A 25992-nucleotide genomic window follows, 5' to 3' on the forward strand; every position below is an offset into this window, starting at 1 on the left:
TGGTTGTTTTTTAATAGCTCCTTCTTTATAAAATTCTCCTTGATAGAGCTAGCCTTGGTTCTATCTTTGGATAGGATTAATAAAGCATCTCCCTAGAATGGATTCTGTTGGCTTATGTGATTTTTCATCTGCTTGGAGCCTGGGTCCAACTCTTCTCTTTGCCCTTGTTCACATGACCTTGTGAGATATTGCTTCATTACACACCTTCCCATCAACCAGTTAAAGCCTTAGAGAAAGTTTGTTGAGTTGAAATAGTTGGCTAACCAAGTTATGAGAGAGTGAGTCAAAGTCAGTGCCTTGCAAATCAACTAGAGGCAGAAGAAATAAAGATCAGCAAGTAGTGGCAAAAGCTGGTATGCTCAAAGCAGGCTGCCTTTGGCTGATGTCACGTTATGGTGTGAAGATGATGGGATTGACATTCTGGTCCTAGTTTGCTGCTGAGGGTAGACTATAGGACCCCCTTCTCTGTGACAAAGGCAGCAGCTCTTCTGATCATAAGATTATTGCATGTGTTGTATTAAAAGCCAGAATTACTCCACTTCCCAATTCATAATATATTTGCAAAGAAAGAACTACAGATCTCATTATATAGTATTATTTTATACCACTGCATGACCCTCATGATAGCTGAATGATGATATCTTTTTTACACAAATATGTTATAAAAGGACTGACCTGCAGCCCACCAACCATTAGTGTAGTAGAACCTATACAGCAGTTGCTACTTTTATTTCTTTAATACTGTAGTTTGCTATATCATTTTAATGAAACCATATTAAAAATGGCTAATAAAAGTTGTATTTTATTTATACACCACGCTTTTCATGGATTCAAGGTAGTTTATAGAAATTGTTTTAGTATCTACTTCTGTAACAGAATCCATAAGTTAAGTGTTAAGTTTGGATAACAAAAATAATAAAAAATTATTCATATAAGTATCAGCTTATGGAGGGGGACTGGAATATACTAGCATCAATAATCTCTGTAGGTTTTAGTAAGATTACATTTTTTATATAAGTAACATTGAGCATACATGCATGCTCTTTGAAAAATATTCATCTTTGAAAAATATTAATAAAGCTTTAATAATAATAGAGCATGCATGCATGCTGCAGGAAATACTGCAAATTCAGTCTGTGGCTTGTAAAAAACTGTTGCTCATGTCTCCATTTGGCTGCCTAACTCTAACATAAAGCATGTTAATCTCTTGGGGCTCGTCTATACGACTATGTTTATTACACAATAGTCACTTTGACTATAAGAAACACTGGTTAATTTCCAGTGTTCACAAACCCTGCTGTAAGGCAGGGGTGAGGAACATTTTGGTATCAAAAGCTACAAAGTTATTGAAGGAATACTCTTAGAAGAAGGTGATTTTGGGACATATGCCAGAGACAAATAATTCTAAGTGCAAATATTTCACGGTTGGGACAACCCAAATATATGGGATCCCCTTTCTCTCTCCCCCCTTCATTTATCCATTTATTTACTCCTCCATTCTCTTTCACTCTCCCTCTCTCTCTCTCTCTCTCTCACACACACACACACACACACACACACTGCATTAACAATAACAGAAACATATCTATAAGCACACCAATTCATCCATCAATCTCAGGGAGAGTAACAGAGCCTCAAACACAGACAAAATACTGTATCAGCAAAGATACTACACTTCCTCAGTCTTCTCCTTCGCTCTCCTCTTTCCTTTCTTTTTCGCACATACACAGTCTCACTCCTCTACTGTATATTCCTCCACCCTGCATAAATCTTTCACTACACCCTACAGGAAATCCACTATGGCTCCCAATTTGCTGGGATATAGAAGTTTCTCTTTCTTTGCAGAGAAGAAAAGTAGACTTTTAGGACACAGCAACATGAAGTTCAGCAATGCCCACAGAGACAATAAAAAGTTTATTCACTGATATCCCCACTTCTAAATTTTGAATCAGATTTTTTAAATGTCTGTAGGACAATGAAGGGGGTGTGATTGCTCAGCTCCCCAGCAGCATGACAACCTTCAACCAGACAGGCCTGAAACCAGGTGAAGAGTACACAGTCAATGTTGTAGCTCTCAAGGAACAAGCCCGAAGTTCACCCACTTCAGCCAGCGTTTCAACCTGTAAGTAACCCTAACTTAATTTTTTACATAAGTTTGTGAATTAATAGCAGTCTCCTTCCCTGATAGCATTAGACTTTTTAAAAAGTGATTTGCTTCAAGTTGAACCACCATGTTTAGAGGCAATATACTTTTAAATACTAAATGCAGCAATAAGGGAGACTTTTGCCTTCCCCTTCATGCTCTATTTGTGGATATAAGAAACACCTATGTGAGCATTGTTGGAAACACTTTGCTGGAATGGATGGACCTTTGATAGAAAAGCCATATTTAACCAATATTCTAACTCATGTACATTCATAAGAATAAGGTTGAACAAGTCCTAACCTAGGAAGCAAGGATTTCATTTATCTAGAGATGTTCCTTGTAATCTTACTAAATATCTCCACACAGCAGAGTCCATCTTTAGGGGGGAAGAAAACCCTGCAAATATCACAGGATACATCAACAAAGCTAATTATAAAGGATTAATGAACCTTGGATCCAAGAGGCAAAAATATGTATGCCAGCCATCACATAGCACAAGGAGGTCTTCCCTTTAAAAAAAAAGACGACATGCTGAATATTAATTTGCAATCCTGATAAGACAGCTTAGTTATCCTTTCATCATGTCAGCAAGTACATACAGACGTTTCTCTCTCTCTCTCTCTCTCTCTCTCACACACACACACACACACTTTTTTTTTCCTTTACAGATATATTACTGTTTGAGAACTGCTTACAGGATGTAGCTTACCACTGACATCTATAGGCCACATGAAGCACTTATTCATTTCAACTGTTTTAAGGGACTTTTCTGCTAGTGATCCATAGGCCCTTGCTGTGGTGATAGAAGAGCTGATAGAATAATCATTGGTCTGATTCTCTTTATTTTCCTCTGGGTTTTGCTCCTGGCTCATGCTTTGCAGTACAAATATGAATAAGGAAACTTAAAGTATGCCTGGTGTCAAGACAAGACCAGCAACATGTCAGCAGGAGTTGCCAGGACCTTCCAGGGATATTGTACAACCTGGGTGAAGAAAAAGTTCATTGAAGCTACTTTTTTTCTGGAAGAACACCTCATGCTGACATCTCAGTGTCTTTAGTGTTAGATTTAGTAAGGGTTAAAACCTTAATTGAAATTCAGGCCTTTTCTACATGAGTCACTTTCCACAGTGTCCCTCCAGTTTGAAAAGTTTCTAATCTGAAACCAGTGGTTTCAATGATTAGAGGAAAAATAAAAACAGTGGAATGAATCTAAGTTGGCCTCCTTATCTGTGTGTGAAATTCTAAGTATAGCTCTAGTGGATACGTCTAACAAGTAGCTGGTGCCACTTGCCTTATCCCTCAACCCTACATAGAGTAAAAAATCTTTTTCGACCATTAGAAGTCTGTACCAATTTCACACGGAATTCTTCTTTCTTACCTTCCATGTCCTAGTCTTGGTTTTAATCTTTCTCTGCACCTCTGAACCACTTTTTGTCTTCTGTTTCATACAAAAGTTTTAGGATCACCAATCACACCTAAAAGTTTTCAAGTAAGTTCTTTTGATAATAAGAAGCCTTAGCTCTCAGCGGTATATTACTTCTGCATTTATACATTGTGAAACACTACAGTGAATATATGCAGACTTGGGTAAGGATATGTCAATCAGCATAACTCCAATCTACTTGCCTGCTTACTTTGAAGGCAGTTTTCTGCTCTCATAAAGTTATGTCCAGATTTTGAATAAACCATCTGGACATACATGCCCTGAACCATTTAGAGATAAAAATAAAAATGTACAAGAGTACATTAGCTCTTGATTTTTTTTTTTCTTTTTACCCTGTGTGGGGTTCTCTGGAAATAAAAAGAAACTTGTCAATGAGTATAGACTGCTCAAAGCTAAACCCCTTTTCTCTCTTGTAATTTGTTTCTTCTTTTCTATTTGTTCATGGACTTACTGTTTCCAGTAATTGATGGGCCAACCCAGATTTTGGTGCGCGATGTCTCTGACACTGTGGCCTTTGTTGAATGGTCTCCACCCCGGGCTAAAGTGGACTATATTCTACTGAAATATGGCCTAGAGAATGGGGAAGGGGGAAAGACAACTTTCCGGTTACAGCCCCCACTGAGGCAGTATTCCATGCAAGCTTTACGACCTGGGTCACGATATGAAGTCTCTATCTCTGCTGTCCATGGTGCTAATGAGAGTGATGCTGCAATCACCCACTTTGTAACAGGTAAGACTAAGCACTAGTTGAGCATTTCATTGCTGCAACACTGACCCTATGCTTTCTTCCTCAATAAAGGAAGTGTTAGAACATATGCTTTGCATTTTGAAGAGTTTGGTAAAAATTGCCAGCATTTCTACCTAGAACTCTATCAGGCTTGGGATCAACCACTGCTTGGAGTTTGGAAAACTTCGGAAAGATAACGCTCATCTTTTTGATGGTAAGCTGTCACAGGATGGGTCTATGGCTCCAAAGGTTTTAAGGTTTTGTCTTAAAGAGGCAGTGTGGAACAGCATTCCAGACTTTTCCCTTTTTATTCCAACTACTGATAAAACAAGCAAAAGCAGTTTGATTTCTTTAGCCTCAAGCTTTGCAAGCCCATTTAAGTACATTTAATTGCTCTGCACAGCAATGCAAATAGCTTCTCCCCACCCTTCAGATAAAACAGAGTTTCCAAAGTACAAGTGAGAGCATTTTTTTCTGGACTCTAATTTTCACCTCTACTAAACTTTAAACCTGTATATATGCACTGGTAGTGCTACAAGCTTAACATTTGTGTGCACTATTTCAATTCTATCCCTAATTTAAATTCTATCTTCTTAATTCTAGGTTCAAAAAGGGCTTACAGTAATAGTGGCAATTGGCAGCTGGCTTTGGTCTAGCTGATGATCATCTGACAAGTAAAACCTTAGATATCATATTTTTTCCCTCATACTTTGACCCCAGTAAGGGTCCTCTACAATAGGTCCTGTGCTGCTGCTGCCCCTCCTCCTCCTCTTCTGACTGAAGAAGCTACTGACCTTTGATCAGTGCAAACATTGCCTAATCCATTTTAAGGATCACTAGCCTGCCTGTCTCTGGATTGAAACCAACAGTCCATCTTAACAGACTCTACAGTTGTCTAGATCTATTTTATCTGCCAGCTGTCAGCCCCACTTCCAACTTTCTTTTTCCCATAGCTCTTCACTGAACATTTTAAGACTTCCTCCTTTGCCAACCCATCTGCAGCTCTCCCTTTCTCCTTTGGAAATCTAATCGAACCCTTGCTCTCCTCACCAGCAAAGTGAGCACAGTCTGTTCGGTTTGGGGTCTGCATTGATGCCTGGCTCCATACAGAGCCAATGAGAAGCTGTGAGTGAAAGCAGGCTTAGCTCACAGGCATGTGGCATCATTATTCTACTGGCATGCCAATGACTTTGGCACTTACTGAATAGCCCCCTTTTGGTCCTCACTCTTTCATCAAAGCAGCACAGAAATACCATTCTGTCAACCCCTTCAGTTAGAAAAAGAATGTGAAATTAAAAAGCATTAATTCCAAAAGAACCCAGACCACAAAGCAAGCATACCAAGAGAGGGTATAATATTCAGTTGGCGGAGAAGCATTACACTGGGAACTCTGTCCAATCTAGTAATTAATGTATTTTATATTCTAGTATCATATTCAAGAACTTAGAACAGTTTTTTTTTAAGTCAACACTATAGTCAGCTAGCAGGTTTAATTTACAGTTCCATAAAGGAGAAAATGGAAAGCAGAATTTGGAACTGTTTTATGGCTTAGATATTGCCTGTCATAAAGATTTCAGATGGATACTAGAGCTTTGTATCATCTCTATGATAATATTGTGCTGACTGTACTTAAGAGAAAGGGGATGTGCATTTATTGATTTGCTGAGTCTTTCATTCCTTGACTTACTTTGGTGAGATGTCATAATCAAAACAATAAATAAGGCAGCAAAACTATTGCATGATGTATTTGCCACTTCTGTTTCACACAGTGCAAGATGTTCATATTTTGTCTTCTGTACCAAGAAAGTGGAATTGCAGCCCTCAGGATGTTAGGGAAGGATACCTTAAAATGATACATCCAAGTGAATTATTCTTCCGCAGGGATGGCTGTGATTGATTTCTTTCAAAGAAAGATAGCTAGAACTCTTCCAGACAACTAACTTTTCTATCTCCAAACCACACTGAATCCAATTTAAAATATACCTGAGATTGATCCAAGCCTTTTTGAGCCATGACTATTTTTTAGATTTATTTGGATATCAGGATGTTTTAAGCGTAAAATATGTTTGCAAGTCAAAGCTCACAGAGAACTGCCAAACAATGAGCACTTGCCCTTCCTGGTGAGTAACTGTGCATAAAGAGCAGTCAAATAATCAGTGCTTGTTTATTAGCCAGCAACTGAACATCTTGTCCAGCCCCACCCCCCCTCAGACATGGGCCTAAATGCAAATCCCTTCCCCTTCTTCACAACATTTAAAAAAAAAATGCTACCATTTCCACATGACTCTGTGCTCACCGCAATAGCAAAACTCTATTGCCTTCCTAACTCCTAACCTGACATTCCAGCATTTCGGCATTTCGGCTCTTTATCAGTTTAGGCCAGCATGTTGCTATGACCAGACCCTAGGATTTGGGAGTAGGGACAAGCCAGGAAATACAAGGTTGCAAGAAGTTGCTGTTTCTGAAGCATTCTGTACCTTGAAAGGGTGTTTTTCTGACCACAGACTGAAGGTCACAACACTGAGATGTATTGAAATTCCTCACAATTGCAAATCTCTGATTATAATGTCATTTGATCAACAGGAAACTCATACCGCCCCACCTCCACATCTTAACTCACTTTTCTTAAAATAATTGAAAAGCTTTCTTTTGGCATGGATTAAAACAAGTTAGCAGCACTAAAACCTCACTGAAGTCAAGGTTTAAGTTCCACTACTTTCATTAAAAACTAAATGCAACTACCATATCATGCTCTTGTGCATTGTGGGGAAAATAGGAGGAGGAAGGAGTATTAGGTATGTTCGCCACCTTGAGTTATTTATAAAAATAATAAAGGTGAGATAAAAATTAAATTAATAATAATAATAATAATATCATCATCATCATCATCATCATCTCAGGAGTAAATCTCACACAGGATTTTTCCCCCTCAGGTTACTGGATGCAGAATTTCACCTGTAATTTGAATCCAACCACTGCCTTCTGTGTATCTTTAAAGTCTCCTGCCCTTTTATTCCCTATTTCATTTCTCTTCTTCTTTCTCCTATTAGCAATTCAGATTGGGCTCGGAATAATAGAATTCTGTGACTGGCCCTGGACATCATTTATGGAGGCTCCAGGGATATTTCTCAGTTCTACAATGAAAATGGGCACAAATGAAAAAGAACCCAAACCAACACAAATATTTATTTATGCTATTTATATGCTGCTTTTCTGTCTACAGGCTGGGGGTGATTTCGGCATATCCTGGGGACTATGCAGCAATTTGTAATAGCTTGTTTGTGAGTCAGGGATCCAATTTGGGACTACCACTGCTAAGATGCTTGTCAAACCACAGTCTGGTTTTTGTGTGCGTAAGGGGGGGTGAGAGGGGTAATGGTGTTATTTGAGACTGGGAAAAGGGTAATTGAGTCAAACAGTTTAAGAACCACTGCTATAGGCAAAGCATGCATGGCTGAAGCTTTTCAACCAGGTGCATATTTAATGCCATTGTGAAATGCCATTGTTTCAGGTCCGTCATGTACATATGTGATATAGAAGGACATATCTCTGTGTTAGGAAAGCCCTGAGGCCAACCAATAGTATCTCTTTTTAAAATGGCAAACTGCAAAAGTGGGGGCCACTATCTGTCCCAGCAGATAGTCCTGGGCTAGAGAAAATAAGGGCAGATTCAGCTTAGTGCAGCTTCATACAAAACATTTTATTTCTTTTAAAATTTAGAGGAAAGGACATAGCTCAGTGGGAGAAGAATGCTTTTCATACGACCATGTTCAGGTTCAATTCCTAAATTTAAAAGGATCTCAGACAGAAAAGCTCAGAAAGATTCCTTGTTGCCTAAAACTATATGGAATCAATCCTAATAATACTAATTCTAGTCAATCTAGGAGTCTTAGATTTCATAAAATTAAACTAGGCCTTAATTTGAACCAATGGGTTAAAATGAAATGGGTTTCATTTTTAACTCTGACTCCTTGGATTTTCCATATTTGGCTTCATTTCAAATGTGGCAGATTTGACATCGACTGAAACATGCATCTCCATCTGCATATAAATTAGGTTATTGGCTGAACACTGTTCTCCAAATTCTAATTAGATAAGACCATGAAATGCTTTGCATGCTTTAATATGTTACATAATTACATAGTTCTTATTGTTATCATTATTAATAGTTTATTTATTTTTCAAATTTCTATCACCGCCCATCCCTCCTGAAAAGGGGACTCTTAATAGTTAATAATTAGCAATTCCTTTGGCTTTTTGAAGGAGTTATTGGTTCAAATTCTCTCTGCCTGCCTTAGCAAGAAACCTAACCTGCCCACCCCTCATTGCTTTTGAAATGCTTTTCCAAACTTATCTTACTAACATGAGATATTCTTGGTAAGATTATAGTCTGAAGGAATTGCATCGCTTGCTTTCCTTTTCTAATGCAGAAATTGATGCTCCCAAGAATTTACGTGTACTCTCTCGGACATCAGACAGCCTTGACCTTGAGTGGGACAACAGTGAGGCAGAAGTGGAAAACTTCAAAGTGGTATACAGCACCCTGGCTGGCGAGCAGTACCACGAAGTTCTGGTGCCACGCAGTACAGGTGCCACATCCAAAGCCACCCTCACTGGTAAGCCTCTGGGCTGGTTGCAAGGACATTTTGTTTCTTAGCAGGGACTCCAGTGGAAAAACCTTATAATTGCTTTTAAGTGCAAACATGCATGTGTGGTTGCATTTTAAACCCTTCTTTCTAGGAGATTAGTGTTTCATTTGATTAAATCATTAGATTTATATTCTACTTTTCCTCTAGGAACACAAGGAAGTATAATATAAGCACTGCCTCCTCTAATTATATGCCCAGAATAACGATCAGTGAAGTGAGAGAGAATGACTTGGCCAAAAGCACCCAGTGGGCTGAAGTTAGAACTTCAACCAGGCCTTTCAAGTCTGATCCAACAGATCAGCCATTTATATCTGAACTTCGCTGTTATAGTAATGACCTCGGAATGTGAAACTCAGTGATGAAGTTTGGGATGAAAGCCCCGTGGTATTCTTTTTGCTTTTGCCAAATAATGCTCCTTTAAAAATTAGCACAGCATTTGGATGCTAGTCATCCTCCACACTCTCTATGTTTATTTTAAAATAAACTATTATCGCATAACTCCCCCAAAGCCACACAACAGCCCCAGAAGGAAATCAAAAACAAGAAATAGTATTTCAAATGGGAATGACCACATTAAGATGCTCTGTCTATACTGTGTTCAATCTATAGCAGCTCTTTTGTGCCTCAAAATCTTCATGATGTTACCGCTGTTATTCAAAACCTGAAAAAATTGTTTCCATATAACAGAGTTTCTTTTAAGAAGTATCTTCAATTGGTTACTTTATTTGTGCTTGGGTAAACTCCAAGTCCTTGCTCAATAGCTCCCCCGAAGGCTCCTGTGTATCTCCTTTCCCTTAGTCTCTTTAGTAAAACACGTTTTTATCTGTGTACCCTTAAGCAGAAACTGATGCCCACAGGAAGTACCACCTCTTTCTCACCTCTTTCCATAGTGAAATAAACTGCCAGAACAATGAGAACCAGAGAAAACCTCTTCAGCATTCTACCATTAACAGATCAACAGTCGGGAACCCGTTTTTCTCCAAATACAGTTTTCCTAACACTGCTAGTGTTTATGTTCACCACTATTGTATGTTGTATGCTATACATTTTCTAATGCTGACCTTGTACGTAGCACAAATGAGACTGAGGACATGAAATAGATTTTCCTTAATTCCAACAGCAAGGAGGGAATTCACCCTATTGGGAGAATTTTAAAGTTTATTTTGTCTGTCTCTGCCTCTTTTTATACACAGATGCAGTCTTTTCAATAGGCCCCAGTCTCCAGTCTTGTACTAAAAACATCCAAGTGGTCTTTGTGTGTTGCTGCCTTAAATATATCTTTAGTGAAAACGGACAACCATCATCCATCTATTGACATTAACATTTGTGTCAGAGATTTCTCATGACTGTGGAATCCTCTTATTGTATACAATTACAGTGTGGTCTAAATATTTATGAACTAGATGATCTTGACCCCTGTCCATGGTGCCAGACCCCCACTGTCAAGAGCCCCCCACCCTCAATCCTTTGCTTTTATTAGAGCATCTGCTGCCTAGGAAATGCTCTAGGAAATAAAGGGTGCAGGTGAGCGGAAGTTTACACAGGCATACCTCAGACAAGGCTGGGGATTTTAAAAGGAAGATTCCAGATTGTGCCTTTATTGTGAAGTTACCCTGTTTCATTCACAGAACTTCACCACAGGTCCAGGTGCTATCTTCTTCCTTTGTAGCCCTCTTATGTTTTCCACCATTCTTTTTCTTTTCTTACCACAGAAAATCTAAAAAAAAAAAAAAAGCTTGGCCTTTTGATTGATAACATGAGAAGCTTATTTGTCTGAAGTACCTGGAATGGGAAACTTACCGCACACCTGAATCACTTCAGTTGAAATCAATAGGACTTAAAGCTTGATTTTGTCTGAATTGCAGCTAGGGAAAAGGAGGAATTTGTTGCTGTTCTTGTTCTCATTAAAATGACCTTGGACATCTCCTCAGTTATGGTAAGAACAGTTCTGCTTCATCAAATTAATGGGCATCTATCCCATCACTCCCCCATCAGCAGCCCTCCCTAGGCTTTTGAAAACCAGCCTCCCAAGCAGGGTGGGGTGGTAACAGCCCTCCCATGTTTTTAGCCTCTACCTCCTACACAGAAAAATTAGTAGCCTGCAAACAGGGAGGTGCAGGCAATACACTCTGTTCTGTACCAATCCTTGCCTGAAAGAAGCAAGACTCTTATAATGGATCAAGTTACCCAACCTGCTTTACTCTGGGGTATAACAAGATGTCTTCAGCAAAGGATCGTTACCTTGTCATGGTGCTGGAGCTCGAGCAACTCAATGATGCCATGAGCTAAACCGTGAAGGGCCACCCAAGATGGGAAGGTCATGACAGAGAGGTCAGACTAAATGCGATCCCTGGGGAAGGTAATGGCAACCCGCCCCAGTATTCTTGCCGTGAAAACTAAATGGATCAGTAGAACCAGAGATATGTCGGTATATCATCGGAAGATGAGACCCCCAGTTCGGAAGGTGGTCAAAATGCTACTGGGGAGGAACAGAGGATGAGTTCAACTAGCCCCAGACGTGATGACGCAGCTAGCTCAAAGCCGAAAGGACGGCTAGCGCCGACGGTGCTGGTGGTGAACGGCGAATCCAATGTTCTAAGGATCAACACACCATTGGAAACTGGCATGTAAGATCTATGAGCCAGGGCAAATTGGATGTGGTTATTGGTGAGATGTCAAGGTTAAAGATAGACATTTTGGGCATCGGTGAACTGAAATGGACTGGAATGGGCCACTTCACATCAAATGACCACCAGATCTACTACTGTGGACAAGAGGACCACAGAAGAAATGGAGTAGCCTTCATAATTAATAGTAAAGTGGCTAAAGCAGTGCTTGGATACAATCCAAAAAACGATAGAATGATCTCAGTTTGAATTCAGGGCAAGCCATCTACCATCACAGTGATCCAAATATACGCCCCAACCACAGATGCTGAAGAAGCTGAAGTAGAGCACTTCTATGAGGATCTGCAGCACCTACTCGACAACACGCCTAAAAGAGATGTTATTTTCATCACAGGAGACTGGAATGCTAAGGTGGGCAGTCAAATGACACCTGGAATTACAGGTCAGCATGGCCTGGGAGAACAAAACGAAGCAGGACATAGGCTGATAGAATTTTGCCAAGACAACTCACTCTGCATAACAAACACTCTCTTCCAACAACCTAAGACACAGCTTTATACATGGACTTCCCCAGATGGACAACACCGAAATCAGATTGACTACATCCTTTGCAGCCAAAGGTGGCGGACATCTATACAGTCGGTAAAAACAAGACCTGGAGCTGACTGTAGTTCAAATCACAAACTTCTTATTGCACAATTTAGGATCAGACTCAAGAGATTAGGGAAGACCCACAGATCAGCTAGATATGAGCTCACTAATATTCCTAAGGAATATGCAGTGGAGGTGAAGAATAGATTTAAGGGACTGGACTTAGTAGATAGGGTCCCGGAAGAACTCTGGACAGAAGTTTGCAACATTGTTCAGGAGGCGGCAACAAAATACATCCCAAAGAAAGAGAAAACCAAGAAGGCAAAATGGCTGTCTGCTGAGACACTAGAAGTAGCCCAAGAAAGAAGGAAAGCAAAAGGCATCAGTGATAGGGGGAGATATGCCCAATTAAACGCAAAATTCCAGAGGTTAGCCAGAAGAGATAAGGAATTATTTTTAAACAAGCAATGCGTGGAAGTGGAAGAAGACAATAGAATAGGAAGGACAAGAGACCACTTCCAGAAAATTAGAAACATCGGAGGTAAATTCCAGGCAAAAATGGGTATGATCAAAAACAAAGATGGCAAGGACCTAACAGAAGAAGAAGAGATCAAGAAAAGGTGGCAAGAATATACAGAAGACCTGTATAGGAAGGATAACAATATCGGGGATAGCTTTGACGGTGTGGTCAATGAGCTAGAGCCAGACATCCTGAAGAGTGAGGTTGAATGGGCCTTAAGAAGCATTGCTAATAACAAGGCGGCAGCAGACGGCGGCATCCCAGCTGAACTGTTCAAAATCTTGCAATATGATGCTGTCAAGGTAACCCTATATGCCAGCAAATTTGGAAAACACAAGAATGGCCATCAGATTGGAAAAAATCAACTTATATCTCCATAACAAAAAAGGGAAACACTAAAGAATGCTCAAACTATCAAACAGTGGCACTCATTTCACATGCCAGTAAGGTAATGCTCAAGATCCTGCAAGGTAGACTTCAGCAATTCATGGAGCGAGAATTGCCAGATGTACAAGCTGGGTTTAGAAAAGGCAGAGGAACTAGGGACCAAATTGCCAATATCCACTGGATAATGGAAAAAGCCAGGGAGTTTCAGAAAAACATCTATTTCTGTTTTATTGACTATTCTAAAGCCTTTGACTGTGTGGACCATAACAAATTGTGGCAAGTTCTTAGTGGTATGGGGATACCAAGTCATCTTGTCTGCCTCCTGAAGAATCTGTATAACGACCAAGTAGCAACAGTAAGAACAGACCACGGAACAACGGACTGGTTTAAGATTGGGAAAGGAGTACGTCAGGGCTGTATACTCTCATCCTACCTATTCAACTTGTATGCAGAACACATCATGCAACACGCTGGGCTTGAGGAATCCAAGGCTGGAGTTAAAATCGCTGGAGGAAACATTAACAATCTCAGATATGCAGATGATACCGCTTTGATGGCGGAAAGCGAAGAGGAACTGAGGAGCCTTATGATGAAGGTGAAAGAAGAAAGTGCAAAAGCTGGTTTGCAGCTAAACCTCAAAAAAACCAAGATTATGGCAACCAGCTTGACTGATAACTGGCAAATAGAGGGAGAAAATGTAGAAGCAGTGAAAGACTTTGTATTTCTAGGTGCGAAGATTACTGCAGATGCTGACTGCAGTCAGGAAATCAGAAGACATCACACTGACAACAAAGGTCCGCATAGTTAAAGCAATGGTGTTCCCCGTAGTAACATATGGCTGCGAGAGCTGGACTATAAGGAAGGCTGAGAGAAGGAAGATAGATGCTTTGGAACTGTGGTGTTGGAGGAAAATTCTGAGGGTCCCTTGGACTGCAAGAAGATCAAACCAGTCCATCCTCCAGGAAATAAAGCCAGACTGCTCACTTGAGGGAACGATATTAAAGGCAAAACTGAAATACTTTGGCCACATAATGAGAAGACAGGACACCCTGGAGAAGATGCTGATGCTAGGGAGAGTGGAGGGCAAAAGGAAGAGGGGCCGACCAAGGGCAAGGTGGATGGAGGATATTCTAGAGGTGACGGACTCGTCCCTGGGGTTGCTGGGGGTGTTGACGACCGACAGGAAGCTCTGGCGTGGGCTGGTCCATGAAGTCACAAAGAGTCGGAAGGGACTAAACGAATAAACAACAATAACAAGATGTACCTTAGTGAGCAAATCTTTTCATTTACAACTGAATCCTGTTTTTGTTTTTATTTTTTAATGACAGGGATTCCCATGAATGGGATTTATACCTGATGTACAAATAAGTATACACAAAACAGGGCTGAAAGAGTGAAGGGGTAGATAATTTCTTTCAGATATTTAGAATATGTTTGAAAGAGGAGTAGCAATAGGAGCTCTTCCAGATGAGGTTTAATATAGACGTTCAAGAAATGGAAAATATGTTTTATTTTGAGTTCAAATCAAAATATCTCAAAATTTCTGCACTGTGACAGAACAGATCTCAAAACTTCCTAAAAGGTCCCTATTTTTTTGGAATAAAACTTGAAATGTTTCATATATTTTGGCCATAGGGAATAGTGGGAATATGGTACCAATACCAATATTTTTCACAACACTTGGAGGGGTAGGACTTGTCCATACTAACTGTTACTGGCTGTAACTTGCAGAAATGTTGGCAAAAGACACTATTTTAAAAAAATGAAAATACAGAAAATATCTCAGGCAGCTTTAACTGACAGAACAGAAAACTCTCTGATTTCATCCTGGGGTACTGGATCCAATTAAAAATTAGTCAGCATCTCTTAGTTCAAGCATTCCAGCCATTGTTATAGTATAGGATTTATGTGACAGATTTCCTTCAGGAGTTCAAGGTAACATAATAGCACTCTTTCCTCCCATTTTTCCCCACAACAACCTGTGAGGTAGGCTGGGCTGAAAGAGACTGACTGGCCCAAAGCCATGCAGAGAGCTTTGGGTGGACTTAAACCTGTTTCACCCCAGTGCCAGTCCAACATTTTAACAGCTGCACCACACTGGATCTTTAAATGTTGTCAAACACTGCATATGACGGCTGCAAAAAACAGCTGGTGCTGTTTAAGTGCATAAGCAGTATTTATTAAAATTATACCAACAAAGCAAAAAAAGGCACCAAGCAGAGGATTGGATTTGATGGCCTAAATGGGTCTTTCCAATGATGATCCTATGAAAAGAATTAAGGAACCAACACCGCCTATTCCCTTTGTTAGATTCTCCAGGCTTTGCCACCAAAAATACCGGCATTTACAGCTTATTGGCAAACATGAAAACCAGTGTTCCATCTACAACTAGCAACTAAACAATGCGGATAGTCTTTTCAGTTTCTTAAACTCATCTTCATGAATGCACAAAAGTATGCACAAAATATATACGCGCCAGAACCAACCAAACCAACTTAGCTTTCTTTGCATTTTGTAGCTAAGGCTTAATTAACCAGATCAGCTTAGAGACTTCTTGAAAGAATATGTTACATTAGTTTCTTGAGTGTAGCTTTGACACTCTGTTCTTGCTGATCTGGGGCTTTTACACTGGCTTTAAAATAAAGATTCACCTCATTTTTAAAACTATCCTGAAGCTCAACTTCAGAGGACACAAGGATGTACACAGAATATTCAAGCAAAGTCAACAAACCAACAATGTACTACCAATCTTTGAATTTACAATCTCATAGCCTTAGTATTGCTTATGTGAGAAGCACACACATAATCTTTACAGAACAATTTTACAGAGCTTGATTCAGCAGATTTCAGAAGTAACAGGTAAAAATTTGAATTTCAAGCAATAACAGACTTTGCCCCAAGCAACCAACATAGTCCATTGTTTGGCAAATCAATCCAGACATTGTTCATTGTTGTTATTTGAATTTGTAGGCTACTCCCTTCTAGATGATTCTGGGCAGCTTTACAAAATTAAAACAGCAATAAATACAAAATGATTCCAGCAATTAAAAAAACAGCATCCATTCAGGAAGCAAAAAAAAAATAATCCAAATTCCTCACAACCCCTGGAGCCCATCCATCCATCTAACCTAAGGCCTGCAAGAAAACCCAGGGTTTTAAAGAGTGCTTGAAGACAGGAAGAAGCCATGAAGATCTCAGAGATGGGGGATATTTTTCCAAAGGGCAGGGCCATGACAGAGAAAGCTTGCCTCTTGGGTTCCACCAGATGGCATTGATTGACCTGAGCAAGCCAAATCCTGCTGGAATGCACAGGATAAGCAAACATTATAGGGCTAGGCAGTCTTGCAGACAGCTAGGCCCTGTGCCATGTAAGACTTAATAACCAGCATCTTTAATTGCACCTGGAAGACAACTACAAACCAGTGAACCCGTGCAGCAGAAGTGTTACATAAGCATAGCAAGGCTTTGCCATCATTGCTTGTGACACCAAATTCTGGACCAGGTGGGTTTCAAGGCTTATCCCATAAAGAGCCCATTGCAGTAGTCCATCACAAGATGACCAAGATATGAGTGACCCTGAGGAGGGCCTCTCAAACCAGGAATGGGTGCAACTGGCACACAAGATGTATCTGCCCTATAGCCTTCCTGGCCACAGCTGCTGCCTGATTCTTGAGCAGAAACTGGGAGTCCAGAAAGACCCTCAGATTCAGCACAGTCCTAAGCAGGGCAATGAAACCCCACTCAGGACCAAAGTTGAAAGGTTACCAGTATTGGGAGGACAAGCCACTTGGTCTGGCTATGATTGAGCTTAAACTTGCTCCTCCCCATCTATATCCTTAGACGCTCCAGGCAAGACAAGGACAAGATCTTGACAGCATCATTTATTTGAACAGGGGTCAAGAAGTACACATGAGGATAATCGATATACTGATGAAACCTGACCCCAAATCGACAGATGACCTCTCCCAGAAGCCTCATGTACATGTTGAACAGGAGGGGAGAGCATGTTGAGCCCTGAGGCACCCCAAAAATCAAGGGCTTCAAGGGCATCATCCGCCTCAACCAATACCAATTGGAATCAGCTACAGAGAAAGGAGGAGAACTGCCATAAAACCACGTCCCTCATTCCCACTCTCTGCAACCAGCCAGTAGGATGCCAGTATGATGCCAGTGGTATTGAAGACCACTGAGGGATCAAGGAGGACAAGGATGGTAGCATGGTAGACCCATCCCAGGTCTGCCAAAGGTCATCAATAAGCATGAGTAATGTCATCTCCACACTATGTCCCAACTTGAAATGCATTCAGATAATCTTATGAATATAGCATACATCTCTTCTACCTTATATACATTTTACATATACAGTACATAAAATCCCACTTAACATTTAACATTTAATACTTAACAATTAACAAAGCTGATTTATTTTGTGTGTATGTGTGTGTATATATATGTGTATGTGTATGTGTACATACATACATACTTGCCAAATCATCCAGTCCAACTTCCCCAAAGCAAATAATCTTTTAAAACTGTAATACTGTCCTAACAGTCAGAAATCATGCTGAGACGAGGAGTAGGTCTCTAGTGTTTATTACTGCTACATAAAACAGAATCCTAACAAACTGAAGAAGCGTGGGAAAAACCCAGACAGATAAACCCCAAAAGTTAAGGCGGGTCTGATCTGTGTCTCTCTGAATGGCTGCTTAATTCCTCAGTACTACGCATGCGTTTTCCCCCCTGGATAGGGGCCCCTTCCAGCTCGCCATCAGTACTCATGACAAATACCTTATCTTCTTGAAAGTCAGGCAATGGCATGAAGCAGCAAGCAGTCCTCTCTTTTAAGATCTTGGTTGTGGTTTGCTTGTTTCTCCACCTCACCCATGGAGTTCAGCTTCAGAGCCAGCCCAGTCAGTCTGACCCAGTCAAACTGATAATTGGGGCCCACCAATATCATTACTGTCTATGTGGGAAGGTGAGTAGAGCATGGGAGAAGATTGGGTGGAGTATAGGAGAACTGTAGCTGACTCTCACAGCAGTTACAAAGTTTAGTAAAGAGATGTGTAAGCGAGCCACGTGGGTTTCTATGCAGTGTGAGCATACACAGGTGCTGCTCAGGGACACCCAGGCCTTCACAGATAGTCTTTTCCACCACTTAGGTGACATGAACTAGAGTTTCATCCTGGTATGACTCATTCCCGTGAGCCACTGATTGGCTATGTGTTGCCCAGGTGAGGTTGTGCTTGAGGGACAACACTCACTCTTCACCATCAGCCATACCTGGATAGTGGGAGTGGGCAGCAAAGGCTACTGGTCTGGAGGTCTCAGTGAGAATGCTAACCTTCAGCCTCCCTCCAGCAGCAGCAGGGAACATCCAGCAAAGCTCTGTCCTATGGAAGGGGAGCTGCTCCACCCGCTCATCATCTCCCTGACCAACACACTCTAAGGATGCTGGTTAGTGGGCAGACCAACAGAGTTCAGCCATCACTGCCAGGTCTGCTGAACTGGCCAAGGCAGATGGTTTTTAAAATGGCAAGATTCAGACAACAGGTAAGGTTCCAACCACCACCACCTAAAACAACCGCAGATGGGATGGCTTCCTGGGCAAAACAACCTCTCAAAGCACTCTGTTGTTTCCAGAATGTAATGTTCAAAATGGCTCTTTTGAGCTCAAAACAATTTGTACTCAAATTGTGTTGCATATGCTTTGTTTAAGGTGCATTGGCCATGCCCTCTTTACTCAAATTTTACAAAAGATATTGCTATCTTCACGTTTTCAGATTCTGATTCCTCACTAATTATCCCGTATGTTCCCCGAGCAGAAGATCCAGTTTTTTAAAAGAGGAAAAGCTGCAGGTGTAGATGAATTTTTTTTTTACTATTTTCTTTTCTAAGGCTCCTCCTGCTGTTTTTGGCCTGATTAATTACCTCTTCCCTCCACTGCCACTAATGTGATTGGTCCCTCATTATTTTCAAAGGTCCTCTTTAGAATGGAGGTGGGGGAAAACCACTCGATTCCAAGCATCTTCATTGTATTTTTTTCCAAACCTTCCCCAAATAAGTACAACAGGAAGCCCTGCTGCTTGTGAAACAACAAAGGAAATCATGCTTGCAACTGCAGTTTTCTCCATGCCCAGTTTCTTTTCAGTACGAGAGCAAGCAGGAAAAAAAGCAAAGTTCAAAGCAGCAAGAATAAGATGAAAAAAGATAGGGAGGGGATAGCATAGAAATTAAGTATCTTGCCATGTATTTTTTTTAATTGTCTATTTAAAAAACAGCATAATCGGGCTGTTGAAAAAGCATCCCAGAAGTGGCAATGGCAAACCATTTATATCTTGTTGCCAAAGCAAACTGCAGGGACTTGTCTGTGGATGTGTCTGTGAATTCACCCAGAGTCTTTTATTCTGACCTGGAGCCCACAAGTATCCTGGGGAAGGGAGGAGAAGGGAAAAGAGAGGAAAGCAGAGGGCAAAGCATTTTTAGTGTCCGCCCAACTTTCCATGCATCAGTGTGCATGGGAAGTAAATTTCAGATTTGTCTGTAGCTTTCAGCAGAAAAATGATATCGTAGCACTAGCAGTCTTCCCCGAACAGCCTGAGGACAGAGTTAAAGGAACACTCTGTCTAAAGACAGAAGGATGTGTTTAGCCTTCAGAGGTAGAGCAAGTTGGCTTAGGCCAGGGTTCCCCAAAGTGGTCAATATCAACCCCCAAGGGTCAATGGGACTATCCAAGAGGTAAATGTTATTGTTGTTGCTATTGTTCTTATTCATAGTACTATTAGTTAAGGTCATATTTATCAAATTATTTTCCTATAATAAATGTTTGGGGCTCGATGAACCATCTGACACTTCATGAAGGGGCCGATGAGCTGAAGAGTTTGGGGACCCCAGCTTAGGCTGTTTTTCTGCAATGCAAGGTCACTATAATGTACTGGTAAAGCATTAATACACTGACAACTCACTAATTAACTACTGCCTGCTACAAAGTGTACTGGACTAGGTGAAGCTTGATTTGATCTTAAGGCCAAAATGCACATGACTATACAGTAAATACTCCTTGGAGCTACATGAATATCTTTCCAACTGTAATAGCAGCTATGGCAGTGGAGATGAGAGCCATGATTGGGAGGAGGTGTGTTGATCCTTTCCTTTGTGACTGCTGTCCTGAAGACAGTCCCTTTTCTCCACTCCCAGCTGTTGTTTAGCCCAAGTAGAAAGCTCCCACTGATGCCAGCGGCAGCTTCCATTCCATATCATATATGATAGAAAGCAAATATCAAAAATCCCACCCACCCATCTTAACTGTTTCTATATGCTAAATTCCTGATGTTGTTCAAGGACTAAGAAAGTTTCCTTCATTTACTGGATTTTTTAAATAACAATACATTATCCATTTAGTGTCATATCTATATTTTATTTACATTTTTAAACCAGAATAGCTACCAGAATAATTCTGTGCAACTTATGTAAGAGACAAGGTGCTTTCTTGATGAAGTAATTTACAACACTGGTATAGCACTTATACGCTCTAAACAACACCAGACAGACATCAACAGCATTGCATTAATTCATCCAATCATGCTTTCATAGAAAAACCCACTGAATCTTTTTCCCACTTCTGTGATCTTAAAACTTGAGCAGTGAGTGAAATCGAGCAAAGGCAAATAAGCAAAACTCATGGAGACAAGACTGAAATATCAGCTGGCCTCATTCAGATGGAACCACAGCCTATTTGAGAAATCACTTTCAGCATATAAGCATCCATTCCTAACTGCAATGCATCGCACATTTTGACTTGCCAATTTCTCTGCAGACACCTGTGGTTTAGCACACACCAGCCCCACCCTCTCCCTGATTTCCATGTGTTCAGCAGGGATGTCTGCAGCAAGCTTCTACTTGCATGATTTGAATGTGCATAAAAGCCTTTGTGAAATTCAGAAGCCTAACCAGGCAGGATTCCTAACTGCATAGAGCCTTCTACTTAGATGCAAGTAACACAAAACAAAAGCAAACCCCCTCCCTATTCAAGAAGGAGATTTTAGGGAAGTTACCCATTAGTCTAACATATGCCATCCTGTCCTCCTTACCTGTACTGATCTATCCTATTCATTCATAGCACCTTGTACTTAATATACCGCTTTAATTTTAAAATACATTCATGTTGCTTTTCATTTCTGGGAAGAAAATTTCTCTTAGATCCTCTTACATCTTCTGTACTTCTAAGAAATTGCCAGTATCCATTCAGTAAAGAAAGAAATACTTTTTTAAAATGCGGACAAAGAGTCAGTGAGATCTGCTTTGATCCAATAATGATAATAGATGATGGATTGGCTGGAAATTAACTAAATTGCTGTCTCCCCTGATGTGCCAGAAACCACAGGGCAAGCTTCCCGCAGGCTGCTGGATACTTATAGCTCCACAACACGCAGGGAGAAGCTGGTTTCTATCATTAATTATTGAGTGTTTCATTTATGCCTCATAAATAAGAAACTCAAATGAAAATGTTAGATGTCAAATCAGTTTGGTAACAAATAAAGCCATCCTGGATGTGCTATCTCTCTCTAAATTTTACCATTATAAATGACAACAGTATCAGCTTTGAATAACAATTAAGAAGTGGTTATTCTTTTCCAAAACATCCAATTTTATCAACCTAAAATGGACAAAATGGTATTCAGAATCAACACCTCTCCCTATCTGTGAATTTCAAAACAGTAAAATAGGCAGCGGTTTCATTTCATCTGATTTGTGTAGTTGTGGACACACAAACATTCTCTGACCCTCTCTTCTTATTAACATCCAAACCTGAAAGCCTGGTTTAATATTGGTTAAAAGAAAGAAAAATAATCTTAATCCTGGCTTATTTCCCCATTGTGTTTACTGACATTTAGCCAATGGGAAACTAGCTCATTGCAAACCAGAATCTTTGTACCAAAGCTAGCAAGTGAAAGAAGGGAAGCACATGGCAACAGCATTCATCTATGTCTGTTTTATGAAGCCTTGAATGATTGTCTGAATGTGGCAATTATGGCTGGAAAAAGAAAATAGTTTATAAATGAATGGAAACTGGCAAGATGGGCTCACTGTTGCTTGTGGCAGGCACACTCTTTGTCTCTGCTGAAGTAAGTTTTTGACAGCAAAATTAGATGTTACCCTCAATACAGAGGCCCCCCCACTCTCTGCCATTCAGCTGGCTAGCCCAGGGCCCGCTTGCTGCTTCAGCCCCTGCCTCCCCTCAGTCAGTGCCAGTCAGCTGATTCATGAAAATAGATCAGTGCAGCTGAAAACTAATTCACTGAAGCATACAAGCAATAATGTAAGTAACAACAGGAATACTAAAATGTCAGAAAACTGACAATAGTTAACAGGTCTCAAATGCAGTTATTGACTATGAATCTCAATTTTAAATGGGGTGGTGGTGGATGGGATGAGAAGGCAGCTACAACCATTACCTTTTTGCCAACAAATGTCAATTCTCATGCAATTAAGGAAAAAAAATGAGAGAGGGTGCTTGTTTAATTTTGTGGTCTCTACATTTTCCAAATATTTATCTATCATGGTGGTCCAGGACTGCCAATGGTTTGAGAAGGACTGCTTGAAAAGTTGTGCTCCACCCTCCTCCCACTGGGAATGTTCCCTATAGCCTCACGTTGTGGGATTATCACATGTCGTGGAATGCGGGCAGGAAAGCATGCCATATTGCAACACAACACTAAAAGAATAGGTGTATTTTGACACAGGGCTGTCATTTTTGTTAGTAGGCTTGTACTGAGCAGAATATCTAAAACAGGCTTCCTCAGTCTTGTGCCCTCTGGAGGAGTTGGGACTACCACTTCCAGAATTTGCTGATAGCATAGCCAAAGCATTCACTGCTCCAACATCTTATGGGTGATTACAAGAAGATATGTAGAACCATTTCTCACTCACCTCACTTGTCAAATCTGCCTTTTCAAAAGAAGGACACAGGGTCTACGTAGCTTGTCAGATGACTGATTGATTGATTGAATGATTGATTGTGTGCCATCAAGTCAGTGTTGACTCTTAGTGATCACATACTGGTAAATAGATTTCTCCGTGGGAGCAGGCAAATTAGCAAAGAATACAAGTTGATTTTTATTTCTGAGGCATGGGGAAAATGACAAATGATCTACTGTTTGGATCACTGTTAAATAAGTCACCATTAACAATTACAGCTTTTAGCTAGTTAGAATCATTTAAGATTTCCTCTGAGGAATTCAGAACAGTGTATATGGGTCTGTTCTTATTTTATCCTCACAAAAGCCCTGTAAGGTAGGTTAGGCTGATGGAGAGAGTGACTGGCACAAGGTTACTCACTGAGTTTCACGGCTCAAATGTGAACTTGTCTTTCAATGCCATTTAATTCAGGTGACTGTACTTCACTGAATTCTGCTATTCTGCTATAAGTAAACATAATCAAAATAGACACACACACACACACACACACCATGGTCAGGAAAAGAGAACCAGCTTCTCTCATCTATCATGTTTATTATATAAATCACTATTGCATTTTTTTCTTGATTTTAAACTAAGTTGTCCTTAGGAAAAACTTGGTATTCAGTTATTCAATTTATGTATGTATTACTAAAAGGAAGCTACTTTCTTGCGTTCTTAGTCAGAAAATGTATATTGGATTCTACTGATATATTTAATATCACCAATAACTTCCAGCTAATTGCCCTCTATTCTTTATCCCCAAACGCCAGACTGAAAAAGATTTTCAAACCAACTCTTTGACATAAACACATTTATTCAGAAATCCTCACTCCCAATGTAAGAAATGCTAAGTTCTTCATGATCACCCACAGTCATTTCTCTCAGCTGTTATCAGGTCATCAGTGTCCACAGAGTGTGGTCAAAAAAGTCAAGATGGTGGCTGCAAAAGCTGCAATGCACATACCAGGTGAAGCTTCAATTGCACCATTACAGCCATGATCTTGCCTTTTTTTTACTATACCTTGTGGATCTGTATTACTCTAGGTAATGATACAGAGAATCACATGACACACTAAACAAAACATGTGAAGTGGTCATACTGTACAGTTACTCTGCTATATCACCCTACTTTACAGAAGACAATTTCTTCTTCGAAAACTGCATGAGTCCAAGACCAATGTAAAACTTAAAAAAATATTATAAAACAAGACAAGAAGCACAAATAAAATTGTATAGTAGTTAGAATGTCAAACCAGAAATGGTTCAGATCCACACTAAGCACACCTCCGCAACTATTCTCCTCCCATCCAAATCTGTTTGAAACTGATCTTAAAACATCTTCACTTCTGCCAACCTCCAGACCCTGAGGACATGCAGAGATCTTCACGAGCCAATCAATATTCCCTCCAACTGACTAATGGGAGCCTGAAGAGGACATAGTACAATTGGCACTCTGCCCTCTGAGCTGCTGCAAGTCCCAGAGAAAGAAAAATTCCTTCTGGTCCATTCTATGCAAAAATAAACAAACTAAATTGCTAGCTACAACCGCCATCCGTGTTATGATAAGAAACTACATGAGGACAAATCAGGCTGCCATGCTACTGTTCTTCCAGTGCATTTAAAACCCTCTGAAAGTGATACGTTACTAGCAGGAAGGTGAGAGTCCAGAAGCCTGGTAGGGTTACTCATCAGCTACCATTAAAAAATGGACCATCAGCAAGTTCTGCAGAATTGAAGAATTGAAAAGAAAACACCAACACTGCTCCATCTTTAAATAAGCTGCAATAAACTCAGGGAAGAAAGAAAAAAGCTTCAGCTTTCAAAACCAGTCAACATTCTGTAATTGCACAGGTTCCAGATCAAAACTTACAGAGGTGCTTTTGGTCATGAAAGCTCACTGGGTAATTCTGGGACAATTTTATAGCTTAATGTATTTCATAGGGTTATTCAAAGGATAAAATTAGGACTGGACAACCACATCAGGTCTATGCAAATCTGGTTGTTCATCAGGTAACAGTTACAAGAATCAGAAAACTCATCACTCTTTGCTGTCATCTAGTGGTCCTCCAAACTTTTGCAGCCATAGTTGGTAACCCAAAAATAATAAATGGGAAGGAGAGTGCTAGAAAAAGGCAAGAGACACATGCACCAAATAAATGCATAACTAAAAGCAGAAGCTGGAAGAGGCCTATTAAGAGTTAGCACCTGAATAGCAGACTCAGCAAGCACATAGCCAAGGGCTATGTGCATCTGCAGGAATTTCTCCAGTGTGAGGCAAAGCTTTATTATAAATCACATGCATTTGTTGTTTAGTTAAGTACATATTTTTGACAACACCTATTTCATAAATTTGACCATTGCACAGGATTTGTCAAGAAAAAGATCTTCTATTTTGGACTGGAAGTTCCTGTAAACCAGGGTTCCCCAAAGTGGTCAATATCAACCCCCAAGCGTCAATGGGACTATCCAAGGGGTTGCGGTTGTGGTTGTTATTCGTAATACCATTAGTTAAAGTAGTATTTATTAAATTATTTTCATATAATATATGTTTGGGCATCAATGAACTGTCTGCAACTTCATGAAGGGGTCAATGAGCTGAAGAGTTTGGGGACCCCTGCTATAAACAGAGAAGCCCTCTTACCACCACATAGTTAACCAGTCAGCCACGAACTGAAACAGATATGCTTACTGATGGTTTGAGTAGTAAACCATCACACCAACTGGGTCAAAAGTCACCATTGTACAGAATCTGTATCATCTTTCTCCAGGAAGCACCTAGCATCCCATGAGCTTTGAGCAAGAGAGTACCAGCAAGACTCATGACATCATCAGCCATTCCCTGTTGCCCACCAGGCAGTAGTAGTTGTGGCTTGGGCACTTTGGATACCCAGTATGTGGGAGGGGTGTTCTTCTGGCAACCTTTGCAGTGATTCCTGATACAGCA

General features: G+C 40.4%; 1 protein-coding gene across 1 annotated transcript in view; it reads left to right on the top strand.

Moving 5' to 3' along the window:
- Nucleotides 1-25992, top strand: part of TNR (tenascin R) — a 126354-nt gene that overhangs the window by 22886 nt on the left and 77476 nt on the right. The window contains exons 5-7 of the mRNA XM_063298490.1: nucleotides 1972-2122; nucleotides 4051-4320; nucleotides 8748-8933. Of these exons, the coding sequence (XP_063154560.1) occupies nucleotides 1972-2122; nucleotides 4051-4320; nucleotides 8748-8933 (607 nt within the window). The remainder of the gene's footprint in view (nucleotides 1-1971; nucleotides 2123-4050; nucleotides 4321-8747; nucleotides 8934-25992) is intronic.

This window comes from Candoia aspera, chromosome 3 (genome assembly GCF_035149785.1).
Source record: "Candoia aspera isolate rCanAsp1 chromosome 3, rCanAsp1.hap2, whole genome shotgun sequence".
Classification (NCBI taxonomy): domain Eukaryota; kingdom Metazoa; phylum Chordata; class Lepidosauria; order Squamata; family Boidae; genus Candoia; species Candoia aspera.